The sequence below is a fragment of the Achroia grisella genome, unplaced genomic scaffold (assembly GCF_030625045.1).
Source record: "Achroia grisella isolate CSIRO2021 unplaced genomic scaffold, CSIRO_AGI_Agris_v1 utg534, whole genome shotgun sequence".
Classification (NCBI taxonomy): Eukaryota; Metazoa; Arthropoda; class Insecta; order Lepidoptera; family Pyralidae; genus Achroia; species Achroia grisella.
The window spans coordinates 943,397-970,399 of NW_026712920.1; the positions used below are offsets into that span (position 1 = coordinate 943,397).

At 38.8% G+C, this 27,003-nt stretch overlaps 1 protein-coding gene across 1 annotated transcript; it reads right to left on the minus strand.

Moving 5' to 3' along the window:
* Positions 1 to 823: 823 nt before the first annotated feature.
* Positions 824 to 26,277, minus strand: LOC131847441 (integrator complex subunit 7). Its single transcript, XM_059197029.1, has 18 exons — positions 26,103 to 26,277; positions 25,325 to 25,739; positions 24,525 to 24,637; positions 23,624 to 23,757; positions 22,792 to 22,980; positions 20,936 to 21,069; positions 20,390 to 20,516; positions 19,751 to 19,815; positions 19,562 to 19,666; positions 18,916 to 19,101; positions 18,283 to 18,413; positions 17,645 to 17,886; positions 14,418 to 14,566; positions 12,607 to 12,811; positions 11,824 to 12,038; positions 10,446 to 10,524; positions 8,234 to 8,428; positions 824 to 1,021 (listed from the first exon to the last, which is right to left on the minus strand). Exons 1-18 carry the CDS (start codon positions 26,188 to 26,190, stop codon positions 965 to 967), a joined length of 2,829 nt encoding a protein of 942 aa, XP_059053012.1. The 5' UTR covers positions 26,191 to 26,277; the 3' UTR covers positions 824 to 964.
* Between the last annotated feature and the right edge of the window lie 726 nt (positions 26,278 to 27,003).

A 27,003-nucleotide genomic window follows, 5' to 3' on the forward strand; every position in this document is an offset into this window, starting at 1 on the left:
TAAAAAGAATTTTCGATACCAATAAATAGTTACATATACAAACACACCTATAGTGTTTGTTATGGTGTAAGTCGAGATGCCTTGTCTAGTATTATGATAGTAGTACCATTATCTGTGGTAGTACATATGTGTAATTCGTACTAACACTAACCTATAGCACATAGACTATATCTTGTCCTAGTTACATATCAATACAAAGGTAATTAGATAATTACAATACTTTATCACATTGTTATTTACATATTATATATAAAAAAGATAAATATATATATATAAACTTCTGTAAACATTTACGCCTGGCAACCAGTAATTAAGTCAACACTATATATCTGAACTTTTTGCAAGTAATAATAATTGTAACGTCATAGTGTATATCTTGTTGGTCGCTCAAATAAATAATTATAAGTAAATATAACAATACTCCGAGGCAACATGTACATCTGAATGACCTCAGTGGTGGAGCACACTGTTTTATTTCCGATGGGTGCGGGTACGATTCCTCGCACGGTAGTAACATTTGTATTAATAAGTATGATTGTTTGTATCGGTCGGTGTTTTTAAATATACATATATTATGTATGTCCTTACAAAAAAATATATATCTAAGTATTTATCAGTTGTCTAGTAACCATAACACAAGTTCTGCTTACCGGACTAGATGGCACTGTATTAATTGTCCAGGGTTATTTATTTATATTTCAAGGTATTGTGTATGCAACACGCAATTTTCTGGTTGTTCTCATTCCTCTTGAGTCATCACAGACTCATGTCTGCGTTCAGAATGAGCGGTAGAATAAAAAAAAATACTATTCAAAAGTGCTTATATTAAGTTTATTTGAATAATAATTATTTCTATTTTATTCTACTATAGCCGTGAATATTTCCACATTTTAAGATTCGGTTGTCATCCTATAAAGTTACACAAATAAGTTTTTTATATGTACTTAAAACAAAACACATCCTATCAGTATCTTCCTCGATTCGCTTGAGGTATGCCTTTTGTTGTCGGGTCTTCATGGGCCTGTAACAAAAATATTAACCACTAACCATAGACTAATGTTTTTTTCCATACCCTTAAGTGTTTTTTTTTATGGATGATATTGGAATAGAGCACCCGCCTGTGGAGGACTAATGGCGGGACTGAAAGAGAACTACTACAAAATTTATACATATAATTAGTAAACATCACGGGATCTTACCACGTTTTATATTTATTTGCTGAGCTCCTGATATTTCGATTTATAAAACAGACAACAGTCTACCCGTGATCATTGGTGCGGCGGTGGCTATGATCTAGCCTTCTTCGATGGACTATATTATTGTATAGGAAACTGGCTGGTCAAATATGAATGACTTACCCTTACTTCAATGTGCTTGTTCTTCAGTGGGCCCACACGGTTACGGGAATCTCAGGAATTCACTCAGGTTGATTACAACTATTAAGACATGCGTGCGATATGCGTGCGACGTGCGCGCGCGGCGAAAGCTATGACATCACTGATTATTGAATTAGCCGGGAGGGGTGTCAATGCACAAGACAAACCAGGTACGCATCGCGTTTGGCGTAACCATGCCCCCCGCCTTGACATAATGTCAAAGTAAAATTAACAAAAAAATAAAGGAACTACATAATTGAACCTTATTGCGAATGCGACAAATACAAAAAACAAGAAAGAAAAAATACAAAAAATATCAAATGCGGAATTTACTAAATAAGAAAAATGCAAAGGATTTTAACTTAACTTATTAACCTATTATAAATGCGTACTACCTATCTTATAGAATACATATTATTGCAAAGGCAATGGACATATGCGGTGCGTTAGGAGGGATAAGGGTCCACTTAATTCCATTGTTAGCTAATTCCTTATCCCAAACAGATCTACATTCTTGCGATAAAAACAAATAAAGTTCACGTGGGTAGGATCGTGCCCCTATAAAATTAGTACCATGATCCGTATACATGCATTGAATAGGACCGCGGCGAGCGAGAAAACGTTTTAACGCGGCGAGAAAACAAACTGTACTCAATTCACTTGCGAGCTCAATATGAACAGCCCGAGTGGTTAAGCACGTGAATAAGCAAACGTATGCTTTGCGAGTGGTTATACCACGACCGCGATAAGGGGTTACAAAAAACGGACCTGCGAAATCACAGCCACAATGGACAAAGGCTTTAGGAACTTCCTTCACCCTTAGTGCAGGCAGATCACCCATCGGTGGGAATGTAGGACGCGGTTTATTGCGGAAACAAATATTACAATTAGCTACGATCGTGCGAATCATACGTCGAGCTGCGAGAATCCAATATTTAGTACGTAGTATTGACATTAACAATTCTGGGCCTGTATGCAGGTTTTTACGATGAAAGTGTGTTACAATTAATTGAACTATATGATCTCTGCCCGGAAGTAATATAGGGTGTTTATAATCGAAATCTTCATCAGAATGAGTCAGATGACCACCAACTCTTAAGAGATTGTCTGATAAAAATGGATTTAATTTAATTATTGATGCGGTACAAGGTTTTTTATTATTTAACTTGCTAATATCGTTTTTAAAATGAAACCCCTGCACAGCGCGAATAATTATACGTTCGGCGAAATCCAAATCGGAACTGGATATGACGCCGCGTGGAAGAATGTTAGCGAACTTATAAATATAACAAATTACACGAAGTAATTTCATCCATGGCGAAAATTTGCGAGCGAGCGAATATAAATAAGGTTCCATAGAATCTTCAATGGTAACCAGTGCGATAGGGTTTTTATTTCCTTCATCGGAAGCTAACTGAGCTACAGTACGTAACGCTAAGTACGGGCTGCAACGTAAGCCAAATGCAACTTTATTAAATTCAAAGACTTGGAGCGGTTTAGTAGGACTAAATCTATATACAATACGTTGAAAACAACGATCTTGCGGGCGAACTTTTATTCGTAAATACATTTGTCGCACATCAGCTGAGATGGCGACTGCGAACAATCTCATATTCAAGAGAATAATAAATAAATCCGGTTGTAAGGAAGGACCTGTATGTAGAATATCATTAAGCGAAAATCCAGTACTAGACTTCGCGCTTGCGTCTAGTACCGGCCTTATTTTCGTGGACACTTTGTCCTCACGTAAGACTGCGTGATGCGGTATAAAATAACTAGGGCTGTTATTTTCAATTACGTCTACGGGAGAAATATATTGTTTTTCTATATATTCGTGAATTACCTCATCATAAAGGTATTTCAGTTGCGGTTGCGATGCGAATTTACGTTCCAAATGATAAAATCTGCGTTTAGCGATATCGAAAGAGTTCCCTAAAGACTTAGAACTATACTTAAATGGTAAAGCGACTTCGTAGTGACCTGATTCGTTACGAGTGGTCGTTGTGGTATAAAAATCTTCACAGTATTTATCGTCTATACTTGTTATTGGTTTGCGATCTACTTCTTCAATCTCCCAAAATTTGCGAATTAATACTGAAACCTCGCACGAAGTGGTGGAACAGAACGAGAATGAAGAAGACGTAGAAGTTAAGGTGGGAGCTTCACCTAAAATAAGATAACCGAGAACAGTCTCCAACGCGTTTGGAGTACCAGGTGAATTTATAATTTTACCTCCAGACAAAAGGGTCGCGAATAGGTTGACACCAATCAAAAGGTCAATTTCTGATGGTGTTCCCCACGTATCATCTGCGAGCGGAATATTAGTTAAGTAACTGAGCGCGCCAACATCAATTTGACATGTTGGTAAGTTACCTGTTATTTTATTCAAAACTAAAGCGCGAATATTATAATATTGCTCATGATTAAATCTCGATCGGAAAGAGAGATCAACTGCACCCTTAACTGGTTCAGTGGCGCCACCTATACCCTTAACGGTGGTATGTGCGTCCGGCTGCATGGTTAAACCCAATTTTAAACAACACTTAGAAGTAATATAATGCTTTTGTGACCCGGGGTCCAATAAGCAGCGAATGACAACATCACTCCCATTACGAGCAGTAGCAAATACCTTGGCAGTAGCAAGTACTTCAGTCACATACGGCTGCTCATGAATGGACGATGAAAGCGTGCATAACGACTCCTTGTCTCCACCAGTGGTGGTTCCAATAGGAACGGGAGTTGGTTCTAATCGTGTCTGTTGTGTGGGTTGTGTGTGCGCAAGCGGAGGCAATTGCGACGAAGAAGATGGTGGTAATTGGCGACCGTGCGTAGAAGATGTCTGTGCGTTTTTCGTATCCTGAGATACTTGCGTAGGTGCGGAATTATTATTTTTAAAACAAAGCAACGTATGATGTCTCGGATTGTTACAATTTCGACAGGCGGAAGTTGATTGACAACTGAAAGAGTTATGTTGACTACTTAGACATCTAGTACACATACGGTTAGTTTTAATATAATTAAATCGATCATTAATTGTGAAAGTTGAAAATTGTTTACATTTATATAATTGAGAATGTGAATCACCTTTACATAAGGAACAATAAATGCGTTGCGTAGGATTAGTACCTAAAAATGTACGTGGCGATCGAGCGATCGATCGTTGATGCGACTGTGCACGACCACTGGCGGACGCGGCGGCGGGACCGTCCAACTTGGTGGCGGCAGCGGCGCCGGCGGTGCGGTTACACGTGCGTTGTAATATTTTTACGTGTTGACGTATAAATTTTATAAAATTTTCAAACTGCGGTATGTCATCTTCTCCTCTAATTGATGACTCATACGACTGCGCGGTAGCCTGATCTAATGCCTTTAATCCCATATAAATAAATATAAAATCATCCAGCTTTTCAATTTTAAGTTGCTTTAATGCTGCGATAGTCGACGAGAAAGTATCAATAAATTTTTCTAAGTTTATTGCCGAAGGACCGTTAATTGATTTTAAAGAAAATAATTTATCTAAATATGACGTTGCAAGAGAGCGTTTATCTTGATACTTATCGATTAAAGCTTGCCACAATATAGGATAATTTTCGGCTGCTGGTACTAAGCCAGCACACAGATTTCTAGCCTTTCCTGACAGGTGACTCACAAGATAATGAAAACGTTCTGAGTCCGAAAAGGATTCATTGTCATGAATAACCTGTTTGAATGTTTCGTAAAAGAAAGGAAATTCTAAAATATCACCTGAGAAGACTGGTAACACAATTTGGGGGATCCTTACTGATCCCTGTTTGTTGTCTGGTAAAGCAGACTGACAAGCGGGAGCTGGAGTTCGCGAAGATTGAGGTTGTAACGAGACCGCCATCATCTTTATAGAATAAAACATTTCGTCAAAAGCGGTGAGAGATTGATAATTAACTACATAATCAGGGTTTAGTTCCAAATTAAGGAGAATAATTTCATCGACAATTTTAACATACTCGGTGCGCATTTGATCGATCAGGCTAACTTTTGCAATAAAAACATTACGATGTTTCTCCATTTTAGTTTTCGAAGATAATTCATAAATAGACTGAAGTTGCGAAAAATATTGTGCACGTTTTGCTTCATACATTTTTAATTTTGCGTTTGTGTTAGCCATTATTATTATTTATATATATATACTTCTTAAAAAATAACAAAGGAAAACCAATAAATGCGATATATAAAACTATGTGCGGTAATAACGTACAACTATACCTGTACTACCGTAAAAGGGCGAGCGATAAACAATAATAACGTATAATAGGTATTTAATGTACTAAATACCTACAAGACAGACAGATGTACTTGTAGCGAAAATAAGTACACAAATGCGAGAAATGATGCGCGATATAAACTAGCATACATAAAAAATATATGCTTACTATGCTATAAAACTACTAATTAATAATGCGAAAAATAGGTACAACTATTATCTATATATACCTATATGCGAGAAAAATAAAATAATGCATGAAGCAATATTTTAAATATGCGGTGCGAGAAGTAAATCACAATAACGTTTTAAACACTAAAGCGCGTGACAAATAAATTTATATATATACCCACTCATAAGCGGTAGTATGTAGGTACATAAGTGCGACAATACGGAATGTAGGTATCGACCATACATCTACAAAAAAAAAAATATGCGAGCGAAATATAAACTATACATAAAGCGAAATCGAAGTGAGTGATGTCATAGAAAATCAGATAATATATCTATAACTATAACTAAAAAGATATAAAATAACTATGTTCACAACTATTATTTTACGCGGGAGTATTCTAAAGCGTTGTTGTTAGTCACTGTGTCGATACACCACGTATAACTTAATCATAGGTACGTAGGGCACGATCTTTAACCGACATGCAAGGAAATAAAATATCTATTACGAACAGAAATAAAATCGCTGCTTATCAATAATTATTCAGATTAAATAGTGTGCTTTCCCTGCTCACTTTCTTGTGTAAAGACTACGGTAACCAACACTAACAATCTTAACATTCAAACACTACAATCATCATACATAATATTCGACAGGTAATATTGTTTCGTCAAATAGTATAACGACAACTATAATATTTCTAGAAGCTTCGATCGATCGAACAATATCGATATAATGCGGGTGAATGTGAAATTAAATGAACGAAACAACGCAAACAGATATAAAGCGAAATTGAAGAATTGAGCTGCGAGTTATGAACAATTCATAAGCGACATAAATATAAACTTATTTATTAACGAAAATACCAATGTATCGTTATATTTGTGCAACCGTGGTATGCAATTTGAATAGATCCTATTACATGCGCAATAAGGTTCAATATTACATGCGAGTCATTCACTCGACTTTCACAATAGGAAAAAATTAAAACAAATTTTAAATAAATAAATTGCGATTCCTATTGTGATCCGGCGACGGAAGGCCAATAAATGGTGCGGCGGTGGCTATGATCTAGCCTTCTTCGATGGACTATATTATTGTATAGGAAACTGGCTGGTCAAATATGAATGACTTACCCTTACTTCAATGTGCTTGTTCTTCAGTGGGCCCACACGGTTACGGGAATCTCAGGAATTCACTCAGGTTGATTACAACTATTAAGACATGCGTGCGATATGCGTGCGACGTGCGCGCGCGGCGAAAGCTATGACATCACTGATTATTGAATTAGCCGGGAGGGGTGTCAATGCACAAGACAAACCAGGTACGCATCGCGTTTGGCGTAACCAATCATGGTGGTTGAAACACTGCCGTAATATCAGGAACTCAGCAAATAAATATAAAACGTGGTAAGATCCCGTGATTTTTACTAATTATATGTATAAATTTTGTAGTAGTTCTCTTTCAGTCCCGCCATTAGTCCTCCACTGGTGCCCCGCCAGCGTAAACCTATACGTATAAATAATGACCGCGTCAAGTTTAAAATAGTATATACTAAAAAATTTACTAAAAGTTACTAACAATCCCCTTTCACCCAATATTGACGCCACATCTAGCGATGTGCCCCGGCAGCGGAAACCGTTAGCTTGGGCAGATGCCCCAGTCCATTATCATTCATTATTAAAAATAACAAGGAGATAAAGAGTCAGTTTTCGCCTCGTCATGACTTTACGATTTTATTGTAATAAAGTATAAAGAAGATTAACTATATTGAGGACAATGACCGATAATAAAATAATAGTTACAAAGTGTTTATTTACTGTTATATTTATATATTTATTTAATGAGATTTAATTGATAATAAATAATTAGAACTTACGTATTGTTAAACATAATTTAGATTAATATAGCATTCAGCACAAAGCACACAAGTTTTTTGTTAACACATTACGATTGTACCCGTTGCGAGGATTGCAACTTATTATAATTATATTCTTCTCTCACAAAGGTTGTCTAGAAGAGATCGCTTAGGCGCCTTAGGCGATAAGCGATAGCCTACTTATATACGCAATATATTCTGTTTTTTGCATTATAATATTTTTAAGGTGCAATATAGAATAATAAATAAATAAATATAATCTAAATATTGATTTAACAACACACAGCCCAAACCACTGGGCGGATCGGGCTGAAATTTGGCATGCAGGTAGATGTTATGACGTAGGCATCCGCTAAGAAAGGATTTTTATTAATTCTACCCCTAAAGGGATAAAATAAGGGATGAAAGTTTGTATGAAACTTTGTCCGATCGGGCTGAGACTTTGTATGCATAAAGCTACTATGTCGTAGGCATCCCCTAAGAATGGATTTTGATAAATTTCACCCCTAAGGGGATGAATTAACGCGAGCGAAGCCGCGGGCAAAAGCTAGTTATAAATATTTACGTACCTTAATGACAATAGACGTCCTCGGGCCAGTGTTCCACAGTTCGCCGTTCTCATCAACGAACGCGGCCTCCACTGCCACCGTGTACAGTCCGGGCGCGTTCACGGACACTAGTTGCTGCGCCGAGAAGAAATCGCGGACCGGCGTGACGGTCTGTACGGCGGTCAACACGGGCGGGATGTTTGTCAATTCCACGGTCTGTAGTTGTGAAAATTAATTAATTAAAACTAGTTAGGAATGTACGATTTTTGTCATTTTTATCGATAACATATAAAAATCATTTGTTATCGATAACATATAACATAACACGATAAAAAATGACATTTATAGATAGACAAATTCTTTAACAATTACAGACACATAACATACATGAGATACAGAAGATTTGAAACAGTTTTTGATACCACTCCGATAGGTCCCCCGTCCAATCCAAAGGGGGATCGAAATTACGACGGCCTGAGTTGAGATTCGAATCCCTAGCGGTGATCTCAGACTAAAGTATCAGGCGGGACTTGGCCTTCAGCCGTTCCATAAGTCCTTCCGCGGGTTTGGAGTGCCACATGGACTCGCCCCCTATCGTCCGGTGAAGCTGTAAAGGCCAGCTGCGGCCAACAGCACTAGAGTCCGAAAAATAAAAACAGGCTTTGATACGTCCCTAAAAGTATTACTTTATATGACATAGTACAAAATACTTGATGACTCAAAAAAAGCTGAAAGGTAAAATAACTATTAAAGAGCATCGCCTTATAATCTCTGATCAACGCGACGGTTGCCTGGTAGAGAATGCCATCAGGTTAACCTTTCGAATGTCTGTCGTCTGTTGCTGTGACCGAAAGTGAAGAGGCGGTATGCGCCCGCCAGATGAATTTTTCAAACTCGTTTCGATCTTATTTCGTTTCAAATAAGGACTAAATTTGTTAAAAAGAAGTCATGGTTTTACGGGCATAGATCTGTCTCAAAACGTTCGAAGGGTTAAATCCGCCAATTTTGTATGCGATATAAGAATAAATGAAATGGCATTAAATAGGCAGACAGAAATTCTGGATATTTTCTGATATCGATTTTTCTTATTTGATACTTATTGTCTATCGATACTTACAGATCGATATAGATGTTTTCTAATATCGACAATCTCTAATAATGTATATCATAATCTTTCTTGGGCATGTTTACATTAATGAAATAGGCTTTTATTAACGCCCTCTGTGAAACGCGCAAGAAACCAGAAGCGTCTTCAGTGTCAAGTGGATCACGGATTATTTACGGTTGCCAGTGCTATAGACGGCTATAGCATTAGTAACAGCTTTCATCATCATCATCATCATCGCAGCCCGGAAGACGTCCACTGCTGGACATAGGCCTCCCCCAAAGATCTCCACGACGATCGGTCCTGCGCTGCTCGCATCCAATGCCTTCCAGCGATCTTGACCAGATCGTCGGTCCACCTTGCTGGAGGCCTTCCCACGCTGCGTCTTCCGGTCCGTGGTCGCCACTCGAGAACTTTACTGCCCCAACGGCCATCTGTCCTACGAGCTATGTGCCCTGCCCATTGCCACTTCAAAGTCGCAATTCTTCGGGCTATGTCGGCTTTACTTCACGATAAATAAATAATTTTATATGTTACACTACGTTTAACAATTTTTCTGTCAGCATAGTACATTAAATTAGTAAATAAAATATATATGTGTACTTGACTATTTAAGGGAATACTTAAATACATTATTTTAGTTACACAAACAAAAATATCGACTTTAATATTTACAAGAATCCAAGATCAACGAATTTCGAGAATTCAGTAGCGATTTTAAACGAAGCTAGGACAATAAATCTATGAAGTTCGCAGCTTTACAAGTTTATATCATAATTATCAGATCATAGAAATAGAAATAATGTTATTCAAATCAACTTAATAAAAGCACTTTTAAATAGTCTTATTTTTTTATTCTACCATTCATTCGGAACGCAGACTCATGACAAGAAGAATGAGCAAGAGACTCGCTCTTTTAAATAAATGTTGTTCTAAATAAATATACAATAACAAGGAATAGGCATACGATAATCAATATAGAAACCACTACGCGGTCGATCTTTGTGCAATCAGGTCAGTGTCATCAATTATCAATGAGGTTTCTACTACGCAGGATCAAACACGCGACCCACGGAACTTGAAGCACTAAACCGCTTCACTACCGAGAACGTCATATCAATATAGTACCTTTTCGTTAGTGCGTGGATGCGGGGTGGCGGTGACCGTGATCTGAACGCCTTTCACTTGACGCTGCGGCTGTCGTTTACTGTAATTTAAAGAAATAAATAATTAGCTGCCTTTACACGTACGCACTTTACTTGTATTTTACGCGCGAATCAGCTTTCACGCGGGAAAGAATGTTTACGCCGAAACGTAACATTATTTCATTTTTACCTATACTTTCCTTACGCAGCGATAGTTCGACCAATACTCTATTTCACTCACACGCAGCCGCGCATCTCGTTCATTCATTTTTAACTACCAATATAATAGAAACATAAGCGCGCGTTTTAATTTGCATATCTGTCTCACTCACGCATACTCATCCCATGTATGTCCTTCCTTGTCCTACTTCCTGAAACCATGTAACATGTCAAAGGACAAGAAGAAATAGAAAGACGACTTCCGCCCAGTTAGTTCAAGTTCAAGTTCACCGCCGGCCGCCATCGCTAACGCTGCTCGCTATCCGCCTGTACAAAACTATTATACAATAAACGCATAAAGTGAGAATAAATCCGTAATGTGTTGTGTTTGTTAATCAAGAAGTTTTAAGAAAAACATTATAAAAATATTAGTCTTGGTGAATAGAAAAGAGAACCAGCGCCGAGAATCATCGGGAGAAGTCGAAGAAAGAATTCACCGGTGAGCTCCTTTTGTCCTTTCTACCTATTCACTCCAAAGAATGAGTATGTAATTGTAGATAAAAGTTGCCTTTACACGTGCGGTATTTTACGCGCGAATCAGCTTTCACGCGGGAAAGAATGAGTATGTAATTGTAGATAAAAGTTGCCTTTACACGTACGCTCTTTAATGCGTGAAACACCATTCGTGCAGGAAAGAATGAGCATGTAATTGTAGATATAAGCTATCTTTATACGTACGCTCTTTCACGCGCCAATAAGTTTTCACTCAGAAAAGAATGAGCATGTAGTTATAGACAAAAGCTGCCTTTACTTGTACGCTCTTTTAGGCGTGAATAGGCTTTAACGCAGAGCGACGTAAGGCGGCGCTAGAGTGCTTGAGCGACGTAAGACGGCGCTAGAATACCTGAGCGACGTATGGCGGTGTGAGAATACCTGAGCGACGTATGGCGGTGCTAGAATACCTGAGCGACGTATGGCGGTGTGAGAATACCTGAGCGACGTATGGCGGTGCTAGAATACTTGAGCCACGTATGGCGGTGTTAGAGTACCTGAGCGACGTATAGTGGTGCTAGAGTACTTGAGCGACGTAAGGCGACGCTAGAGTAGGTACCTGAGCGATGTAAGGCGGCACTAGAGTATTTGAGCGACGTAAGACGACCCTAGAGTAGGTACCTGAGCGATATAAGGCGGCGCCAGAGTACCTGAGCGGCGGCACGGGCAGCACGACGCCCTCCAGCTTGAGCGCGAGGCGGTGCGCGAGCGGCAGCGCGGCGGCGTGGTCGGCGGGCGGCGCGCGGGGCGCGGGGGTGAGCGCGAGGCGGCACGCGGCGCCCCCCGCGCGCCCCGCACACACGCCGCGCGCCCACCCCGCGCCCGCGCACATCGCCCTCACCGCCGCCACTATCGCCTCCGCGTGCTGACGATATTACATTGCATACGTTAGTGCATTCGGGAGCCGTTACGATTAACCGACTGTATATTAGCAGCCTCAGAGACTGATACTTAGAAATCTATACACATAAATAAAATTGGAGTATCCGTTTGTATCGAATCATAGTTTTTTTACTCCATGCATATGAATATAAATACGGTACATACACCAAAATAACTTTTTTTATAATTTTTGTCTGTCTGTTTGTTTCGGCTAATCTCTGAGATGGCTGAACCGATTTTGACGGGATTTTTTTTGGCAGGTAACTGATGTAATAAGGAGTTACTTAGGCTACTTATATTTAAGAAAAATAAAGTTATTTTCCACGCGGACGAAGTCGCGTGTGTAGTTAATAATTAATATGTGTAATACAGACTAATACGAATCTGACGTGGGTTTATAAGTTATATATATAAAAATATATAATACATAATTAGCAGTAATGACAGATTACTAATATTCAATCAAGTAAAGATAATGTCATTATTATCATACAGACATACCTATATCTTTATTATAATACCTATAAATCAACTGACATCGCAGCACTTACTCTATGGGTAAAACCGGGTGCTGTAGTGGGATCATCAAAAAGCTTAGCCGATATTTTGGCTACGGCGATACTGGGTGCGAGAGCGATCATCTCCTCGAGGGTTGTGGCCTTCAGATCCTTGGTGATGACCTCAGCGGGTCGTTCCTGTTGATTGGAGGTGATGCGCTCCAGGAATTGAGCCATTTGATTATAAGTATGTTGAGCACTGCATTGTTTTTGATAAAGAAATAATCTTCTAAAATTTCACACGTATTTGAAATAAGTCTATAATTATCACTATAATTACATTATATTATAATTTGGTGTAGATTGTGGAATCACCTTCCAGCAATGGTATTTCCGAACCGATACGATATTGAAACCTTCAAGAAAAGAGCTTATTCCTTTTTAAAAGGCCGACAACGTACTTGCAATTCCCCTGGTGTTGCGGGTGCTCATGGGCGGCGGTAATCACTTACCATCAGGTGAGCCGCATGCTCGTTTGTCCCCTGTGTTATATAAAAAAAAAGATATAACAAATATTTTTGCATTCAAATATTCAACAATTGTAAGCGACGCACTACTTATATATAATTTATTGTTTATTTTTATGTCATGTTCCTCTTAAGATGTTCTTGTTTTGCCCTATTGTTTAGAATTGTATGTACTGTATTACGCACCTACGTATGATTTTTATTAAAGGTCTCCCCACCTAATTGCTTAGTAGCTTCCCACCAACCAACGCGAAAGCGGCTTGTTGCACATCCTAGTTTTAAACTACGCAATATCTTTTATTTTCATCCCTTAAACAATATATAATATAATATGGTATATTTATTATTTATATTATTACAATTAATTAATATAATATTAATTGTATAACCAGTTGGTTATATATTCAATATTTTTTCTATTTGAGTATTTAATTGAATTAGTGCTAATTGGTGGTTTGTATTCACACACTTAAACTTAAAAATGTAAAGTAATAATAAAATTATTTAAAAGAGCAACACGCAAGTTTTTTGCTCGTTCTTCTTGTGATGAGACAGCTTTCCGAACGAGCGGTAGATTAAAAAAAAATGGAACGACTATTCAAAAGTGCTTCAATGTAAGTTTATTTGAATAAATGATTTTCTATACTATTCTATTCTACAATATTATTTTCGTACCCTACAGCCTATTTTGAAAATAATCAGAAATAAATTTTATGCGTTTGCAATTTCGAAATTATTACGAATTTAGAAACATTAACTGTAACAATGACATAAACTAGTACTATAGTTAATTTTAACGTGGTCCTTCGAGCCGGATTGCTTACATAGATGGCCATAATATGGTCTATCGGAAGGGGGGATTGTTAGTAATGGGGAGTAATAACTCCATTGTTAACAACGGTTTCTTCATGCGGTTTCTGAAAACCAAGATGTTAAATTTTTGGCGAATTTGATGACCTAATCTCGTGTTAATTCTTTAATCCTATTATCCTACACTGGTACCTAGCCAGCATACACTGTTAGCGCAGATGTACTGTTCTATTATTATCTGTAGAAAAACATGGTCCATCGAGCCGAATCATTTAAAATTTGTTGCCTTTTATAAAACGTCATGTGGTCTTTCGAGCTGGATTCTTTAAAAAATATTATATTTTATGTATAATAGTTATATTGGTTATATGATACGTCGAGTTTGATCACTTAAAATTATATTATATAAAAAGTACCGATCATATGGTCCTTCGAGCCGGATTATTTAATATTTACTATATTATATAAAAAGTACCGATCATATGGTCCTTCGAGCCGGACGAGACGCATACTGTTATACAAGGATACATGTGGAGGTGGCGCAGGGTGGAGTTGTCTGCGTGGAAGGCGGAGCGTGCGAGCGCGGCGTAGCGACGCGCCGCCGCCGCCAGCGAGCGCGCCGCGCGCCGCGCCGCCCCCGCCGCCGCGCCCGCCGCCGCCGCGCGGTCCCGCGCCGCCTGCACGCCGCCACACGCATCCCTCATTTATTTATTCAAGGAAAACCAAGGCTCACTATACATATACATGAACTATGTGATGACAGGAGCGGCGGTGAGTGTAAACACACGCACTAGGGTGGAACTTGTTTATTGACTTACATTTTGACGCAAAAGGGACAGGAGTGGAAATAATTTATAGGGGTCAAGAGAATGCGTGCTTTTCAGCGCGCATTCCCCGTAGATTCGGCCAGTATAACCGAGAGGTTGGAATGGCCATGGGTTGGTGGAGGGTTGTTACATTTTGACGAGTCGAGCGGCCGTAGTTGCGGGGAGTCGGAAGAGGACCTCCACTGGGAGCGCTCCCTATATTCCGATCTTAGGGGGAAGCTGCTGGAGGGGATACGTCGTGGTGAAGGCGAAGGAGAGGGTCCGGTGTACTACCCGGACTTGGTGTCTACGGAGAAGAATTTTAGGAGGCTGCGGGAGTTCGCGCATCAGAGGCACCGGAGGCAGAGCGAGTACGAGAGAACTGACGGTGGTACGCGTTCAAGAAGAGAGGATGCTGCTGAAGACGGAGTGCTGCCTGGCACCGAAGCTGTCAATGTTTCGTCCGCTGCCCCAGAATGGGGAGAAAGCGACAGAAGGGACAGGAGCGGAAATAATTTGTAGGGGTGAAGAGAATGCGTGCTTTTCAGCTCGCATTCCCCGTAGATTCGGCCAGTATAACCGAGAGGTTGGAATGGCCATGGGTTGGTGGAGAGTTGTTACATTTTGAATTTACTCTATCTTAGACTAATTAGACTATATATATTAACAAGTGCGTGACCAACGTGTCGTTAGATAAAACGTACGCTGGCACAATTTACTAATGAATTTGCTGATTTGCATCACTATATCACAACTATACATAAATTATTAAATCGATATAAAAACATACTAAGTCACTGACGCGCTTTCACAAATAACAACAGATTAATTCTGATAAATTTGACATCACTACATATATAGACAATAACATTGTATGAGATAAGGTTGAATTTTGTGTAACTTTTGTGCGTAATGTTTAGAGCAAGGAAACACGTCTGTTCTGTAGTAATTTGTATTTGCAACTAACTTGAACTAATATTTTTTTCGGACTACTCTAATGCTGTTGGCCGCAGCTGGCTTTTGCAGCTTCACCGGACGTTAGGGGGCGAGTGCAGATCGCACTCCAAACCGAAGGAAAGATTTATGGAGCGGCTGAAGGCCAACCCTCGCCTGACGGATACGACTTTAGTCTGAGGGCATCGCTAGGGGTTCGAACCGCGGCTCAGGCCGTCGTAACATCGGTCCCCGTTTGAATTGTGAGTAGCTATGACGTGGTCTGGTGTTTTGAGTAGTCATGCTCACTAAAATGTCCAGACTTGTGGCGGCGTGGTGGGCCGGGTCATTGGGCTCCCTAAAATATGGTCGAGCGCAGTGATGGCTGGCTCATCCGTCATACTCGTGAACGGGTGCTGCTTGTAGGGACTGGTCTGCTCTAATGACTGCACTATGACTGATTTCCTCTTATTAATTGTTTAACCAGTTGGTTATATATTCAATATTTTTTTCTTTTTGAGTATTTAATTGAATTAGTGCTAATCGGTGGTTTGTATTCACACACTTAAACTTAAATTGTAAGTAAGAATAAATTATTTAAAAGAGCAACACACAAGTTTCTTGCTTGTTCTTCTTGTGATGAGACAGCATTCCGAATGAGCGGTAGATTAAAAAAAAAAATGTTATGACTATTCAAAAGTGCTTCAATGTAAGTTTATTTGAATAAATGATTTTCTATTCTATTCTATTCTATTCTATTGAACAGGGGATCGATGGATCGATCGGAGGGGAACTTGAACTTACAAACATATTATATTTATATTCACTTAGCGTCTCACTGAGATAATATTATTAGAAATAGATCTATACTTCATCACACGATATACGTTTATAAAAAACGTTATATTTCAGATAAACACTCAACACCATCCTCGTCGCCTATCTATACACATACCGCGCAATCATCGGGACATCGCGCCTGGGCGCTCTGCCGCCGGTCGCCCGTCTTATCTATCTATTTATACTACATACATACATATAAAGAAAATGTTATAGATAAATATAGATGGTTAGTAGAGAAAGGCTGGTGAAGATATGAGTGGACTGTGTTAAAAATCGTAATAATGTCTCAGGGCAATTCACACAGTATCAAGCTAAGCAGAGCTTGTGTTATGGGAACTAAACAACTGATATAAAAACATCGACTTTTAAGGAAATGTTATATATCAATGTAGATGATTAAAAGGACCGAAAAAGAAATGGGTGGACTATGTGAAATATGATATATGAAAGGGGACCCTTTCCTTTAGTGAAATGACTGCGAAAAGATAAGCATTACGCTAATACCAAATGATATAGGACAAAGGAAAATAGATGGTGATTATACATAAAATGAACAAATAATATCGATTTTAATGTCGATTTCAACGGTGTTATTAAATTTAAAAATTGAGTACTTTGACAATCCATATCGACTGAAATATCTAATCATACTGAATTGTTTTTTGATAAAAAAATTATGACTTGCATAACTTCAAAATTATTTAATCATGCAAGCATACTTTCGACAATCAACAATGAATAATTTGAATGTGTATTTAATATTGATTTCATGCATATTGACTTGTCGTGAGATCCTAGAACGAAAGCTATATGGGACGTTGCTAAAATTGGGTAGATACTAATATAATTTATATTCAAAAGCTGTGAAATAAGAGGTTTTATCGGTGATGCCCAGAACGTCTTCAGTTTGTCAAACATGAATTATTTAAACTCTGTTAAGTAAAGCAAGCAATTGGCTGCGGTCTGCTTGTAGTGTCGTTAATTTCAAATGGGGATCGAAATTACGACATCCTTAGCCAAGGTTCGAACCCCTAGCAGTGCATTCAGACTAAAGTCGTATCCATCAGGCAGGAGTTGCCCTTTAAACGCCGCACGTTTGCACTTGCCCTCATTGTCCGTTAAAGCTGTAAAAGATAGCTGCTGGCAGCATTAAAGTATTTAAAAAAAAAGTACCTGTGCGTGCGCGTGTGCGACTGCGGGCGGCGGCTGCGTGCACAGAGCGCGAGCGGCGGCGGCGGCCCGCGCAAGCGCTTGAAGCGCGTGAGCACGTGCCGCCATGCAAGCGGCCGGCAGCGGTGCGCAGCCGCTGCAGCCGCTGCATCCAGCCGCGCAGCCCGCGCCCCAGCCGCAGCCGGCGCCTCCCCACCCGCTGCTCACTTCCCACGCCGCGCTCGCCGCCTCCAGCCCCGCGATGCCTGCGTACCACGTCATTGATGCTCATTAGCTGCCTTACACGACACGTTCTTTCACACGATTGCAAATATAAATATAGAAATACAGGATCCTCTCTTACTACATCCTACGGAAAGTCTATCACTCCGCTTTGTCATTAATAGTGAACATTATCGGCCTTTACACCACACGTTCTTTTATCTGCGATCACGAGCGCGCGTGTTTTAGCGCGGGAAAGCCAGCACACATTAATTGTCATGAGTTACAGAAATTAGAGGCCGAATAAGAAAACATGAGTTAAGTGTAGTCAGTTTGTTGGGAGTAATAGCGTCCTCGTTCTGGACCAGCTAGTTGGTTGACGGAGGTTCAGTTTTCAGAATGGATTGAGTTAGAGCTAAAACTTGTAAAATTTCACCGACCTTCCTGTAAAAGCATGGCGTCGGCGGCTGCGGCCCGGTGCAAGGCGGACAGCCAGCGTTGGGCGGATTCGCTCGGGGCTTCCTCTGATAGACGTTTCAGAATGTCAGCCGCTAGACTATGGTGAGCGTATCTATAAAATTAAATAGAATTATAAATGTTTCCAATTTTGAAATATTACATATTTATAACAAAAAAAAAAAGTAGCTAGGTCATTTATACTCTGTGCGCTGTAGAATGGTGCGGGTGATAGTTACTAATTTTACATTTAACAATTGCTAGACTTAAGTTCTTCTTCTTCTTTAGGTGCCATCTCCTATCGGATGTTGGCGATCTTTACTTTGTCCGCGGCGGTCCTGAAAAGGGACCTGGTGCTTAACCCAAACTACTGCCTGAGGTTTTTTAACCAGGAAGTACGGCGTCTGTCTGGTCTTTGACTTAAGTTAGTACTGTTATTAATGATTTAATATATTACGAATGTGGTACAGCTGAAATACTAAGTCATAACTTGTAAATCGCTGCAACTGCAAGTGAAACGCGTTTCATTTCATTCTTAAAAGTTGCGATTATTAATTAAACTTTCACCCGCACCATGCTACAGCGCATATGGTATAAGTATGTTTGTGTCAACTCACCGCAGTGCTGCCCTCGCTACCCTGTATCTAGTCCAACCATCGACATATCGGATAGCGTCCAGGATGCTCTTCTGCCAAGAGTCAGAGATGGTGGCAGTGAGAGCGGCACTCGCGCGCTCCTGGAACAGCACCGTGCAGAGCAGCACCAGTGCCGTGCCATCGTCCGACGGGTTTTCTAATTGTTCCCTAATAAGTGCAAAATTTTATTAGTTAAAATATTTATTTCTTGTGTGCTGATTGTCGTCTGTTTGGTTGGTAGAAATTAAATCGCAAATTCACTTGCTGCAATGACACCAATTCGTAACACAACTTTTAAATTTTGGTGGAATGTGGGAACTGGAGATAATAATAACAAAACATCATTTCTTTCGCGACTGATGGCATATATATCATTAATAAGTGATAAGTATATTGATATTGATAAGTAATTATAATTGATAAGTAATCCTGAATAACTTTTAGATATATATTTTTTTAATTTGTTATCGTCCGATATTATTAGTTTTTAATCGTTTTAAGTTACTGTCAATTATGACAATATAAAAGAAATTATGATGATGGAGATTTTTTGAACGGAAGACAAAAATTTGCGGACAATTGTACAAGTGTTAAGTATTATTATTATCATTTTGAGGGGTAGACTGACCGCAGCGCGGGCAGCGCTGCCGGTAGCGCGGCGGCGGCTCGCAGGCCGGCGCCCAGCGCGGCCAGCGCCTCCAGCAGCGCGCGCGAGCGGCGCCCCGCGGCCCCGCCCGCACCCCCCCCCGCCCCCGCCCCCGCCACCGCACCCCCGCCCGCCCCCGCACCCCCGCCCGCCCCCGCCGCCGCGCCGCCCAGCTGCGCCGCGAGCGCGCGCGCCGTCCGCGTCGCGTAGCTCGGCTCCGCGCCGCACAGCTTCACCTGCGCACGCGCACGCACATTACAAGTAGAAATATATCGAATCAAATCAAGCTTCCCAGAAACCAAATAAATAAATAAACGCGAACGCGGCTCGTTGCTCGTCCTAGTTTAAACTACACTGTATCTTTTATTTGACGAGCTCGGTGGTCTAACGTTTTAACACACCGCTTTACTTCCGATGGTCGCGGGTTCGATTCCTTGATTCCTTCATGAGTAGGATTGTTTGTATCGGTCTGGGTGTTTTCTATGTATATTACGTTTGTATTTCCAAAAAATTATCTAAGTATTAATATCAGTTGTCTAGTAGACATAACACAAGCTCTGCTTACCATGGGACTAGATGACGCTATGTTAATTGTCCAAAGTTATTTATTATTTATTGATTTATTATTTTCATCTCATATACTTATGTGTAAGAAAAGTTGAGTTAAGTCTAAGAAAAAGTTGAATCGTGTCGTATCAACAGCTAAAAGGACTGATAGAAGATCATGGAAGATGGCGGCAGCTCCACCGACAAGAGCACAGCTTTTAAACTATGAATGAATGAATACTTATACAATGAACACAGACTCACCAAGCAGCTTAGCGCGATTCGCAGAGGTCTTATATTGGCCGGACCGTCGTCCATGCTGGTCGCAATGACTAAGGACTCGAGTGCTATCATTAGATCAGCACCATCCACTGGCAGAGATTCTTCGTAGCTGGAGCAAAGTAATAATTTGAAAAAGTTAATCTATACTTATATTATAAAGCTGAAGGGTTTGTTTGTTTGTACGCGCTGATCTCAGTAACTACTGTTTGAAATTGAAAAATTCTAGTATAAATTCAAATTATCTTTATTCATGTAAGTATTAGTAAGTATTACAGACTCTTATGATATGTCAAATCTGCCGTCAGTTCGAAATAAATTTCGAGATGAGACGAGAATAATTTGTAAATTTTAGCACTTTTGAACAGTCATAATAATTTGTTTTTACAAATTATTATGACTGTTCAAAAGTGCTAAAATTAAGTTTATTTAAATAAATGATTTTCTATTCTATTCTATTCTATTCTATCACGCTATGACTAATAGAAGCGGAGACACTAGACTAATGATGGAGTAGTATACAAAAGATACCAGTGAACGACGATGGTGGTGAGGACGTGTGCGGCGACGGCGGCGTGTCGCAGGTCCACGCTCAGCGCTGCGTCCGCGCAGTACGCACGCAGCCTCCCCGCCGCCGCGCACACCGCCGGGCACTGCACCAGGATCTACCCCGCAATATATATACAACACACACTACTAATACTTATTATCTAACATGTGTAACATTCACTTGAAAACAATACGACCTGGTTCATATAAATATACTTATTTCTTACAATTGTTATATGCAATTCAAATTCAAAATATCTTTATTCATGTAGGTCTATTACAGACTCTTATGATATGTCAAATCTACCGTCAGTTCGAAATGATATCGAGATGAGAAGAACTGAAAAGAAACTCAGCTCGTATTTTTTTCAAATAATAGTGGAACATGTTTATAATAATATACAGTCATTAAAATTCAAATTTGGGATTGTAAGAAATAAGTGAGTTGCAATATGGTACTACCCTAAATCCCACTCCAATTTTTATCCACCAAATCTGAGGGTAGTATCGACAAAACGAGTCGTTCGTTGTACACGCAAATCAGCATATTCTCCGCGAATCGACGTAAACGGAACCATCAGCCGCGATCTCCGCGCAATCATCTTATTAGTACATCATCCAGTGAAAATCATCGTAGTGTTGTGAAACGGCTACGCGTACATAAGACTGCACGCGGGACGACACGAACCAGGTTTGTCCTTAGTTTCCCTTTTTGCCCACACGACCTGAGTTTCTTGTCAGTTCTTCTCATCTCGAAATCATTCCGAACTGACGGTAAATTTGATATAAAAAAAAGGATATTTTGAATTGAATTCAAATAAATATATGCATCAATACGACAAGTATCTGCAGATTCTGCCAAACTGAAGAGGAAACGCCGCTTCACATCCTATGTGGTTGTAGCCCACTCATGCATAAACGAAATATCTCCGTTGGAAAGTTTACACTCTTTCCCGAGGAGATAAAAACGATCGCTCCTAAGAATATCCTTCAATTCTTGTCCCTGACGGGTCTAGGTAGCGAACTCTAAAAAGGGCGAGCACAATAGATCTATGTAGGTCGCAGTGCTACAGGTGCTACACATCTGACAATAGCCCAAACAATCCAATAAAAAAAATGCATCAATAGATAGAAATAATCTTTATTAAAATAAACTCAATAAGCACTTTTGAATAGTCATATTTTTTATTCTACCACTCATTCGGAACGCAAATTCATCACAAAAAGAATGAGCAAGAATCTTTTGTGTAGCTCTTTTAAATAATTGTTTTTTTATATAATAACTGCTATAGGACACAGTTACCTATATCTTATTAATATTATAAACTAGCTCCCACGTTTTCACCTGCGTTAAATTTTAATAAAAAATATAGTCTATGTAACATTATGATGTATAAGATATATTAGTGTAAAGTTTCCAAATCCGTTCAGTAGTTTTTTAATAAGGATCAATACGTGTATATATTTGTTTTATTATTATTATTTTTTGGGGGTTTTGAACTATTATCAGATGCTAAGACCTGTTGCAATTCGACCTAGCTAAGACCTGTTGCAATTCGACCTAGCTAAGACCTGTTGCAATTCGACCTACATAGCTCTATTATGCTCGCCCTTTGTCAAAGTTCGCTGCATAGACCAGTGAAGGATATTCTTAGGAGCTGGTTTTATCTCCTCAGGATAGTGTATACTTTTCAAAGGAGATATTTCGTTTATGCATGAGTGGGCTACAACCACATAGGATGTGTAGTGGCGTTTCCTCTTCTGCTTAGCATATAATAATATTAAGTTGCTTGAAATAAATAAATAAAAATTAGCGTATAATCTGTAGTTTTCTTCACCTGCATCACTTGTAAGCATAGCATAGTATGCTCTGCATCTTCACTATCAGTGGCAGCTTGTACCAAGTTCTGAATACAGTCCGCTGGCCACAAGGCTGCATGCTCTGCTAATTTCTTCAGTCCAACGAGCGCTGACCGCCGGACGACAGAGCGAGCATCATTCATTGCAATATTTAGAAGTAGTTCCACCTGTTGAAAGTAAATATATATTTTTTTATCTAATTGGAATGCCATACAGGCTTACGGCCTACCTGTTCTTAAATAGTCCTGTATACATGAATAGCACTATGGATATCACGTTAACAACCCTAATACCCTTTTATAGCTCTCAGCCATTCCTGAGCTTTACTTCCGATGGTCGCGGGTTCGATTCCTCACACAGCACAATCTTGAGCCTAGATGGCCCTGTGTGAATTGTCCTGAGATTATTATTATTAATCTGTTTGATATAACGGTGTCCTTTGGAATACGAAATTTTAACTATTTAAAAACCGGCACTGACGGGGGAGCTGGGGGAATAGGGGTGGGGGTTGAGAGAAAATAGGGGTGGGGGTTGAGAGAAAATAGGGGAGGGGGGTGTTAAATAATTAAATCTGTGCAACCAACTTATGAATGACCCTGTAGAAGATATTAAATAGCGATGGTTTGTAACTCCTCAGGATAGAGTGTGTACTTTCCAAAGGAGATATTTGTTTATAAGTAGGCTACTATCATGTAGGATGTGTTCACATTTCCTTTTCACCTTGGCAAAATCAGATTTTTCTTAAGCACAGGCCTAAGTTTCCAAGTTTTCGCAGGTCTAGACTATAACTAGATATAATATCAGTCTCACCTGATCAGGAACATGTACCACTGTATCTGCAGCGATTGCAGTTAATGCAGTAATGGCCGCCCGCACGGAGCTTGATGATGGGAACCGTTCCAATAGAGATCGCAGTAATTTTAACACACCTTGGGCTCTCACAGCTGCAATTTTATTTCATTAACGGGTACAATACCGCGGTTTCACCCGCGTTAAATTAAAAAAAATATAGCCTATATGTAACTCTGATGCATAAGCTATATTACTGTAAAATTTCATCAAAATCCGTTCAGTACTTTTTGCTTGAAATGTAACAATATCCATACTCACAAATTTTCGCGTTTATAATATTGCTAGCTACTCGCCCCGGCTTCGCATGAGTGTCCATGTATTATATATATAAACCTTCCTCTTGAATCACTATCTATTAAGAGAACCTCTTCAAAATCCGTTGCGTAGTTTTAAAGATTCAAGCATACATAGGGACAGACAGCGATAGCGACTTTGTTTTATACTATGTAATGATTAACATTTATTTTAATATTAAGCAAGTAATTACGCCTGTGAAGAAAGTTTGTAGTGTGTTAGTATTGAGGACTAATGATGCCATTGCTTACAATATACCATGTCAGTTTGGTCTCCTTGCAGTTCTCCCTGGAATACATTATGATAAATTCCTGGTGAATTTGTCACAATAGGCTAACTGACCTGACCTCATGTTTATCATATCATCCTCAACTGGTGTCTGGCCAGCGTAAACCGTTAGCGCAAACAAATGCATCATTCCATTATCATTCATTAAAAAACTTCTACTTAGTCCAGCACTGTGTGAACTGTTCTAAGTTCTTATTATTTCTTTTTTTAACACCATATGAAATATTGATACAAATATAATGAAACAATGTAAAATAGTTTAGTTAATTATACAAACCTCCACCATGAACAGTTCTCAATGCTCGAACTAGTTTCGCTCGTCTCTCTGCACCCGTGCTCTCACATTCTACCATGTCGGAGAGCTTGTTGCACATAGCTACAGCGAAGGTACTGTAATGTACACATTATTTATATAGTATAGTATATCTTATTTAAAAATATGGCCATTCTTATATTTGTAATTATTGAATGTGATAGAAATAGGCTAAATGTTTATTCAAATAAACTTAATATATGTAGTTTTGAATAAAGAAGATATTAAAGATATGTTTTATTATTCTACCAGTCATTCAGAACATACATCTATAAAAAAAGGCTTAACAATATTAAAAATATAAGCATATAATTATGAAAAATAAAAGTAAAAATGTATATTTTAAAGATTAACTTATACAACAATATATTTTAAGTTATTCAAACTAGTTTTTTTTCTTAATCTCTTTGTTTCTTTAAGTAATTAAATTTGTCTGTTTGCCCTTGCTAATATCTGTAATGCCTGGACCGATTTTGACGGGACTTTCATTTGTAAATAGTTAATGTTGAGCATAGGCTAGCCATGTTAGAAGTATCATAGGTTACTTTTATTTTAAAAATTACATTATTACAGATAGCCTGAAACTATTTTGATGGGACATTCATTTGCAAATATCTAATGTTGTAAGGAGTAATGTGTAATGTTGTACATAGGCTACTTTTATTTTAAAACTTGTATTTATTTCAATAAAAATAAAAGTTAATTTTTAAATAAATGCAGTAGAAGTAAACAGCTAGTATAAAAATAAAGAAGTATGAACTCACTTGGAGTGTGCTGCAAATCTGGTGGTAGCATATATGGCTGCATCAACTTCTACATTGTCGTGACTGTCTAATCCTCTCCTGATGGCATGATGGACATTCTGTCTCTCCGGAATTATACCAGCAACCGCTCCCAGGGTTCTGAGCGCCAGTGCTCTGGCCACTGGATCGTTTGAATGCAGAACACTGAACACTCTCCTCAAGAACTCATCTACATTCAGAATCTTATCCAAATGCTTCTCACTTTGTTGGCAAACTCTCAGTACCCACAAACGGAGAAAGTTGTTGCCCATGCGAAAAACATCAGCTAATTTTAGGAATGACGAATTTATTAGTATTGGAAATGGATATTTTTCGAACAGGCGAGGGAATCGGACTATTGCTTCGCATTGTTCACCAACTTTCCCAGATCTAAGGCCTGTAAAAAAGTATTTATTTATTTATGTAAATAATCTTTATTGCACCAAAAGTATGTTACAAAGAATATAAATAGATAGTAGCTTAAAAAGAAGGCACAAAAGGCGGTCTTATCGGATAAGCAATCTCTTCCAGACAACCTTTGGGTAGAGGAGAGAAGACCGAAAGTGGTAGATAGCGCAAGAATGGACTAGAGAAATAAAAAAAGGCATAAAGTATTATGATATCAATAAATAGACTATGACATTTATCTTTTATTATGTGAATTGTGCAATAAATTGTTTACTTATGTATGAACTAAAGTCATTAAAATGTATATATTTGTATTTGGTTTCAACTAAATTTGAGGTTATTTTTTGGGTACCTTTATCAAGTTCAGTTAAAGCCGAGTTAGCGTCTTGCTCAGGCTCTCCGGAATTATCATTAAAAGTATTTAACCGAACACCAATCATTGTGCTCGAATTATTCTATAAAAATTAAAATAGTACAATAATAATAATAAACAAGAGCAGCTTTTCCGAATTGGAAGAAAATAAAACTTGTTTGTTGACAGTACTTGACAGTAATATCTGACACATCGCATGACTGACTGTTTGATTGATAGAGACTGTCACATATTGACAGATAATGAATTAAGTAACTGATCCCCGTAGTTTTGCCATAGTATTGAAGAATATTTCATGAAATTCTGTTAATACTCCAGACCATCACAAAAATGTTTATAAATATGAAATTACTTATTATGAAAATACCGGCAATAAAATAATTAATCCGGATATAACATACAGCGCAACAAACTTAATATTGTGGGAGGATATGGGCCAGGACATGTCCATACGTGAAAATTGTTCTCCCTGGAAACCATCTTGATTACTGGTGTATTTACCACAATGGATTGACTAATCTGACTTCATTCTCCACTGGTACTCCGTCAGCGTAAACAGTTAACTTAGACGGGTACACCGATTCACACCAATAAATGATTCGTACTCAGACAAAATGCAAGATGCACATTTTTTTATCGCTAATTCTGCAATTTTTATAATTATTTTTCCAATGAATATAGTTTCTAACTCCTGTAACGGTTCTAGTTCCATAATATTGGATTATATTTATCTCGATACTAGATGGCGCTGTGTGGTTAAAAAACCTTCGAATATCTTGGATGATGATGAATAAACATTGACACTAATGAATAAAAATAAATAAATACTAAATAAATAAAAAATTATCATGTGTGACATGATCCGACGGAATAGAAATTC

Bases quoted from the DNA above. Each gene is read 5' to 3' on its own strand.
- LOC131847441 (XM_059197029.1), bottom strand. From the start codon at position 26,190: ATGATTGGTGTTCGGTTAAATACTTTTAATGATAATTCCGGAGAGCCT. The intron at 19,102-19,561 runs GTCAGTCTACCC...TGCACTTATTAG, and splicing joins GCAGCGCTGCCCGCGCTGCG to GGAACAATTAGAAAACCCGT. The intron at 1,022-8,233 runs GTACGTAAATAT...TTTTTGTTACAG, and splicing joins GGACGTCTATTGTCATTAAG to GCCCATGAAGACCCGACAAC.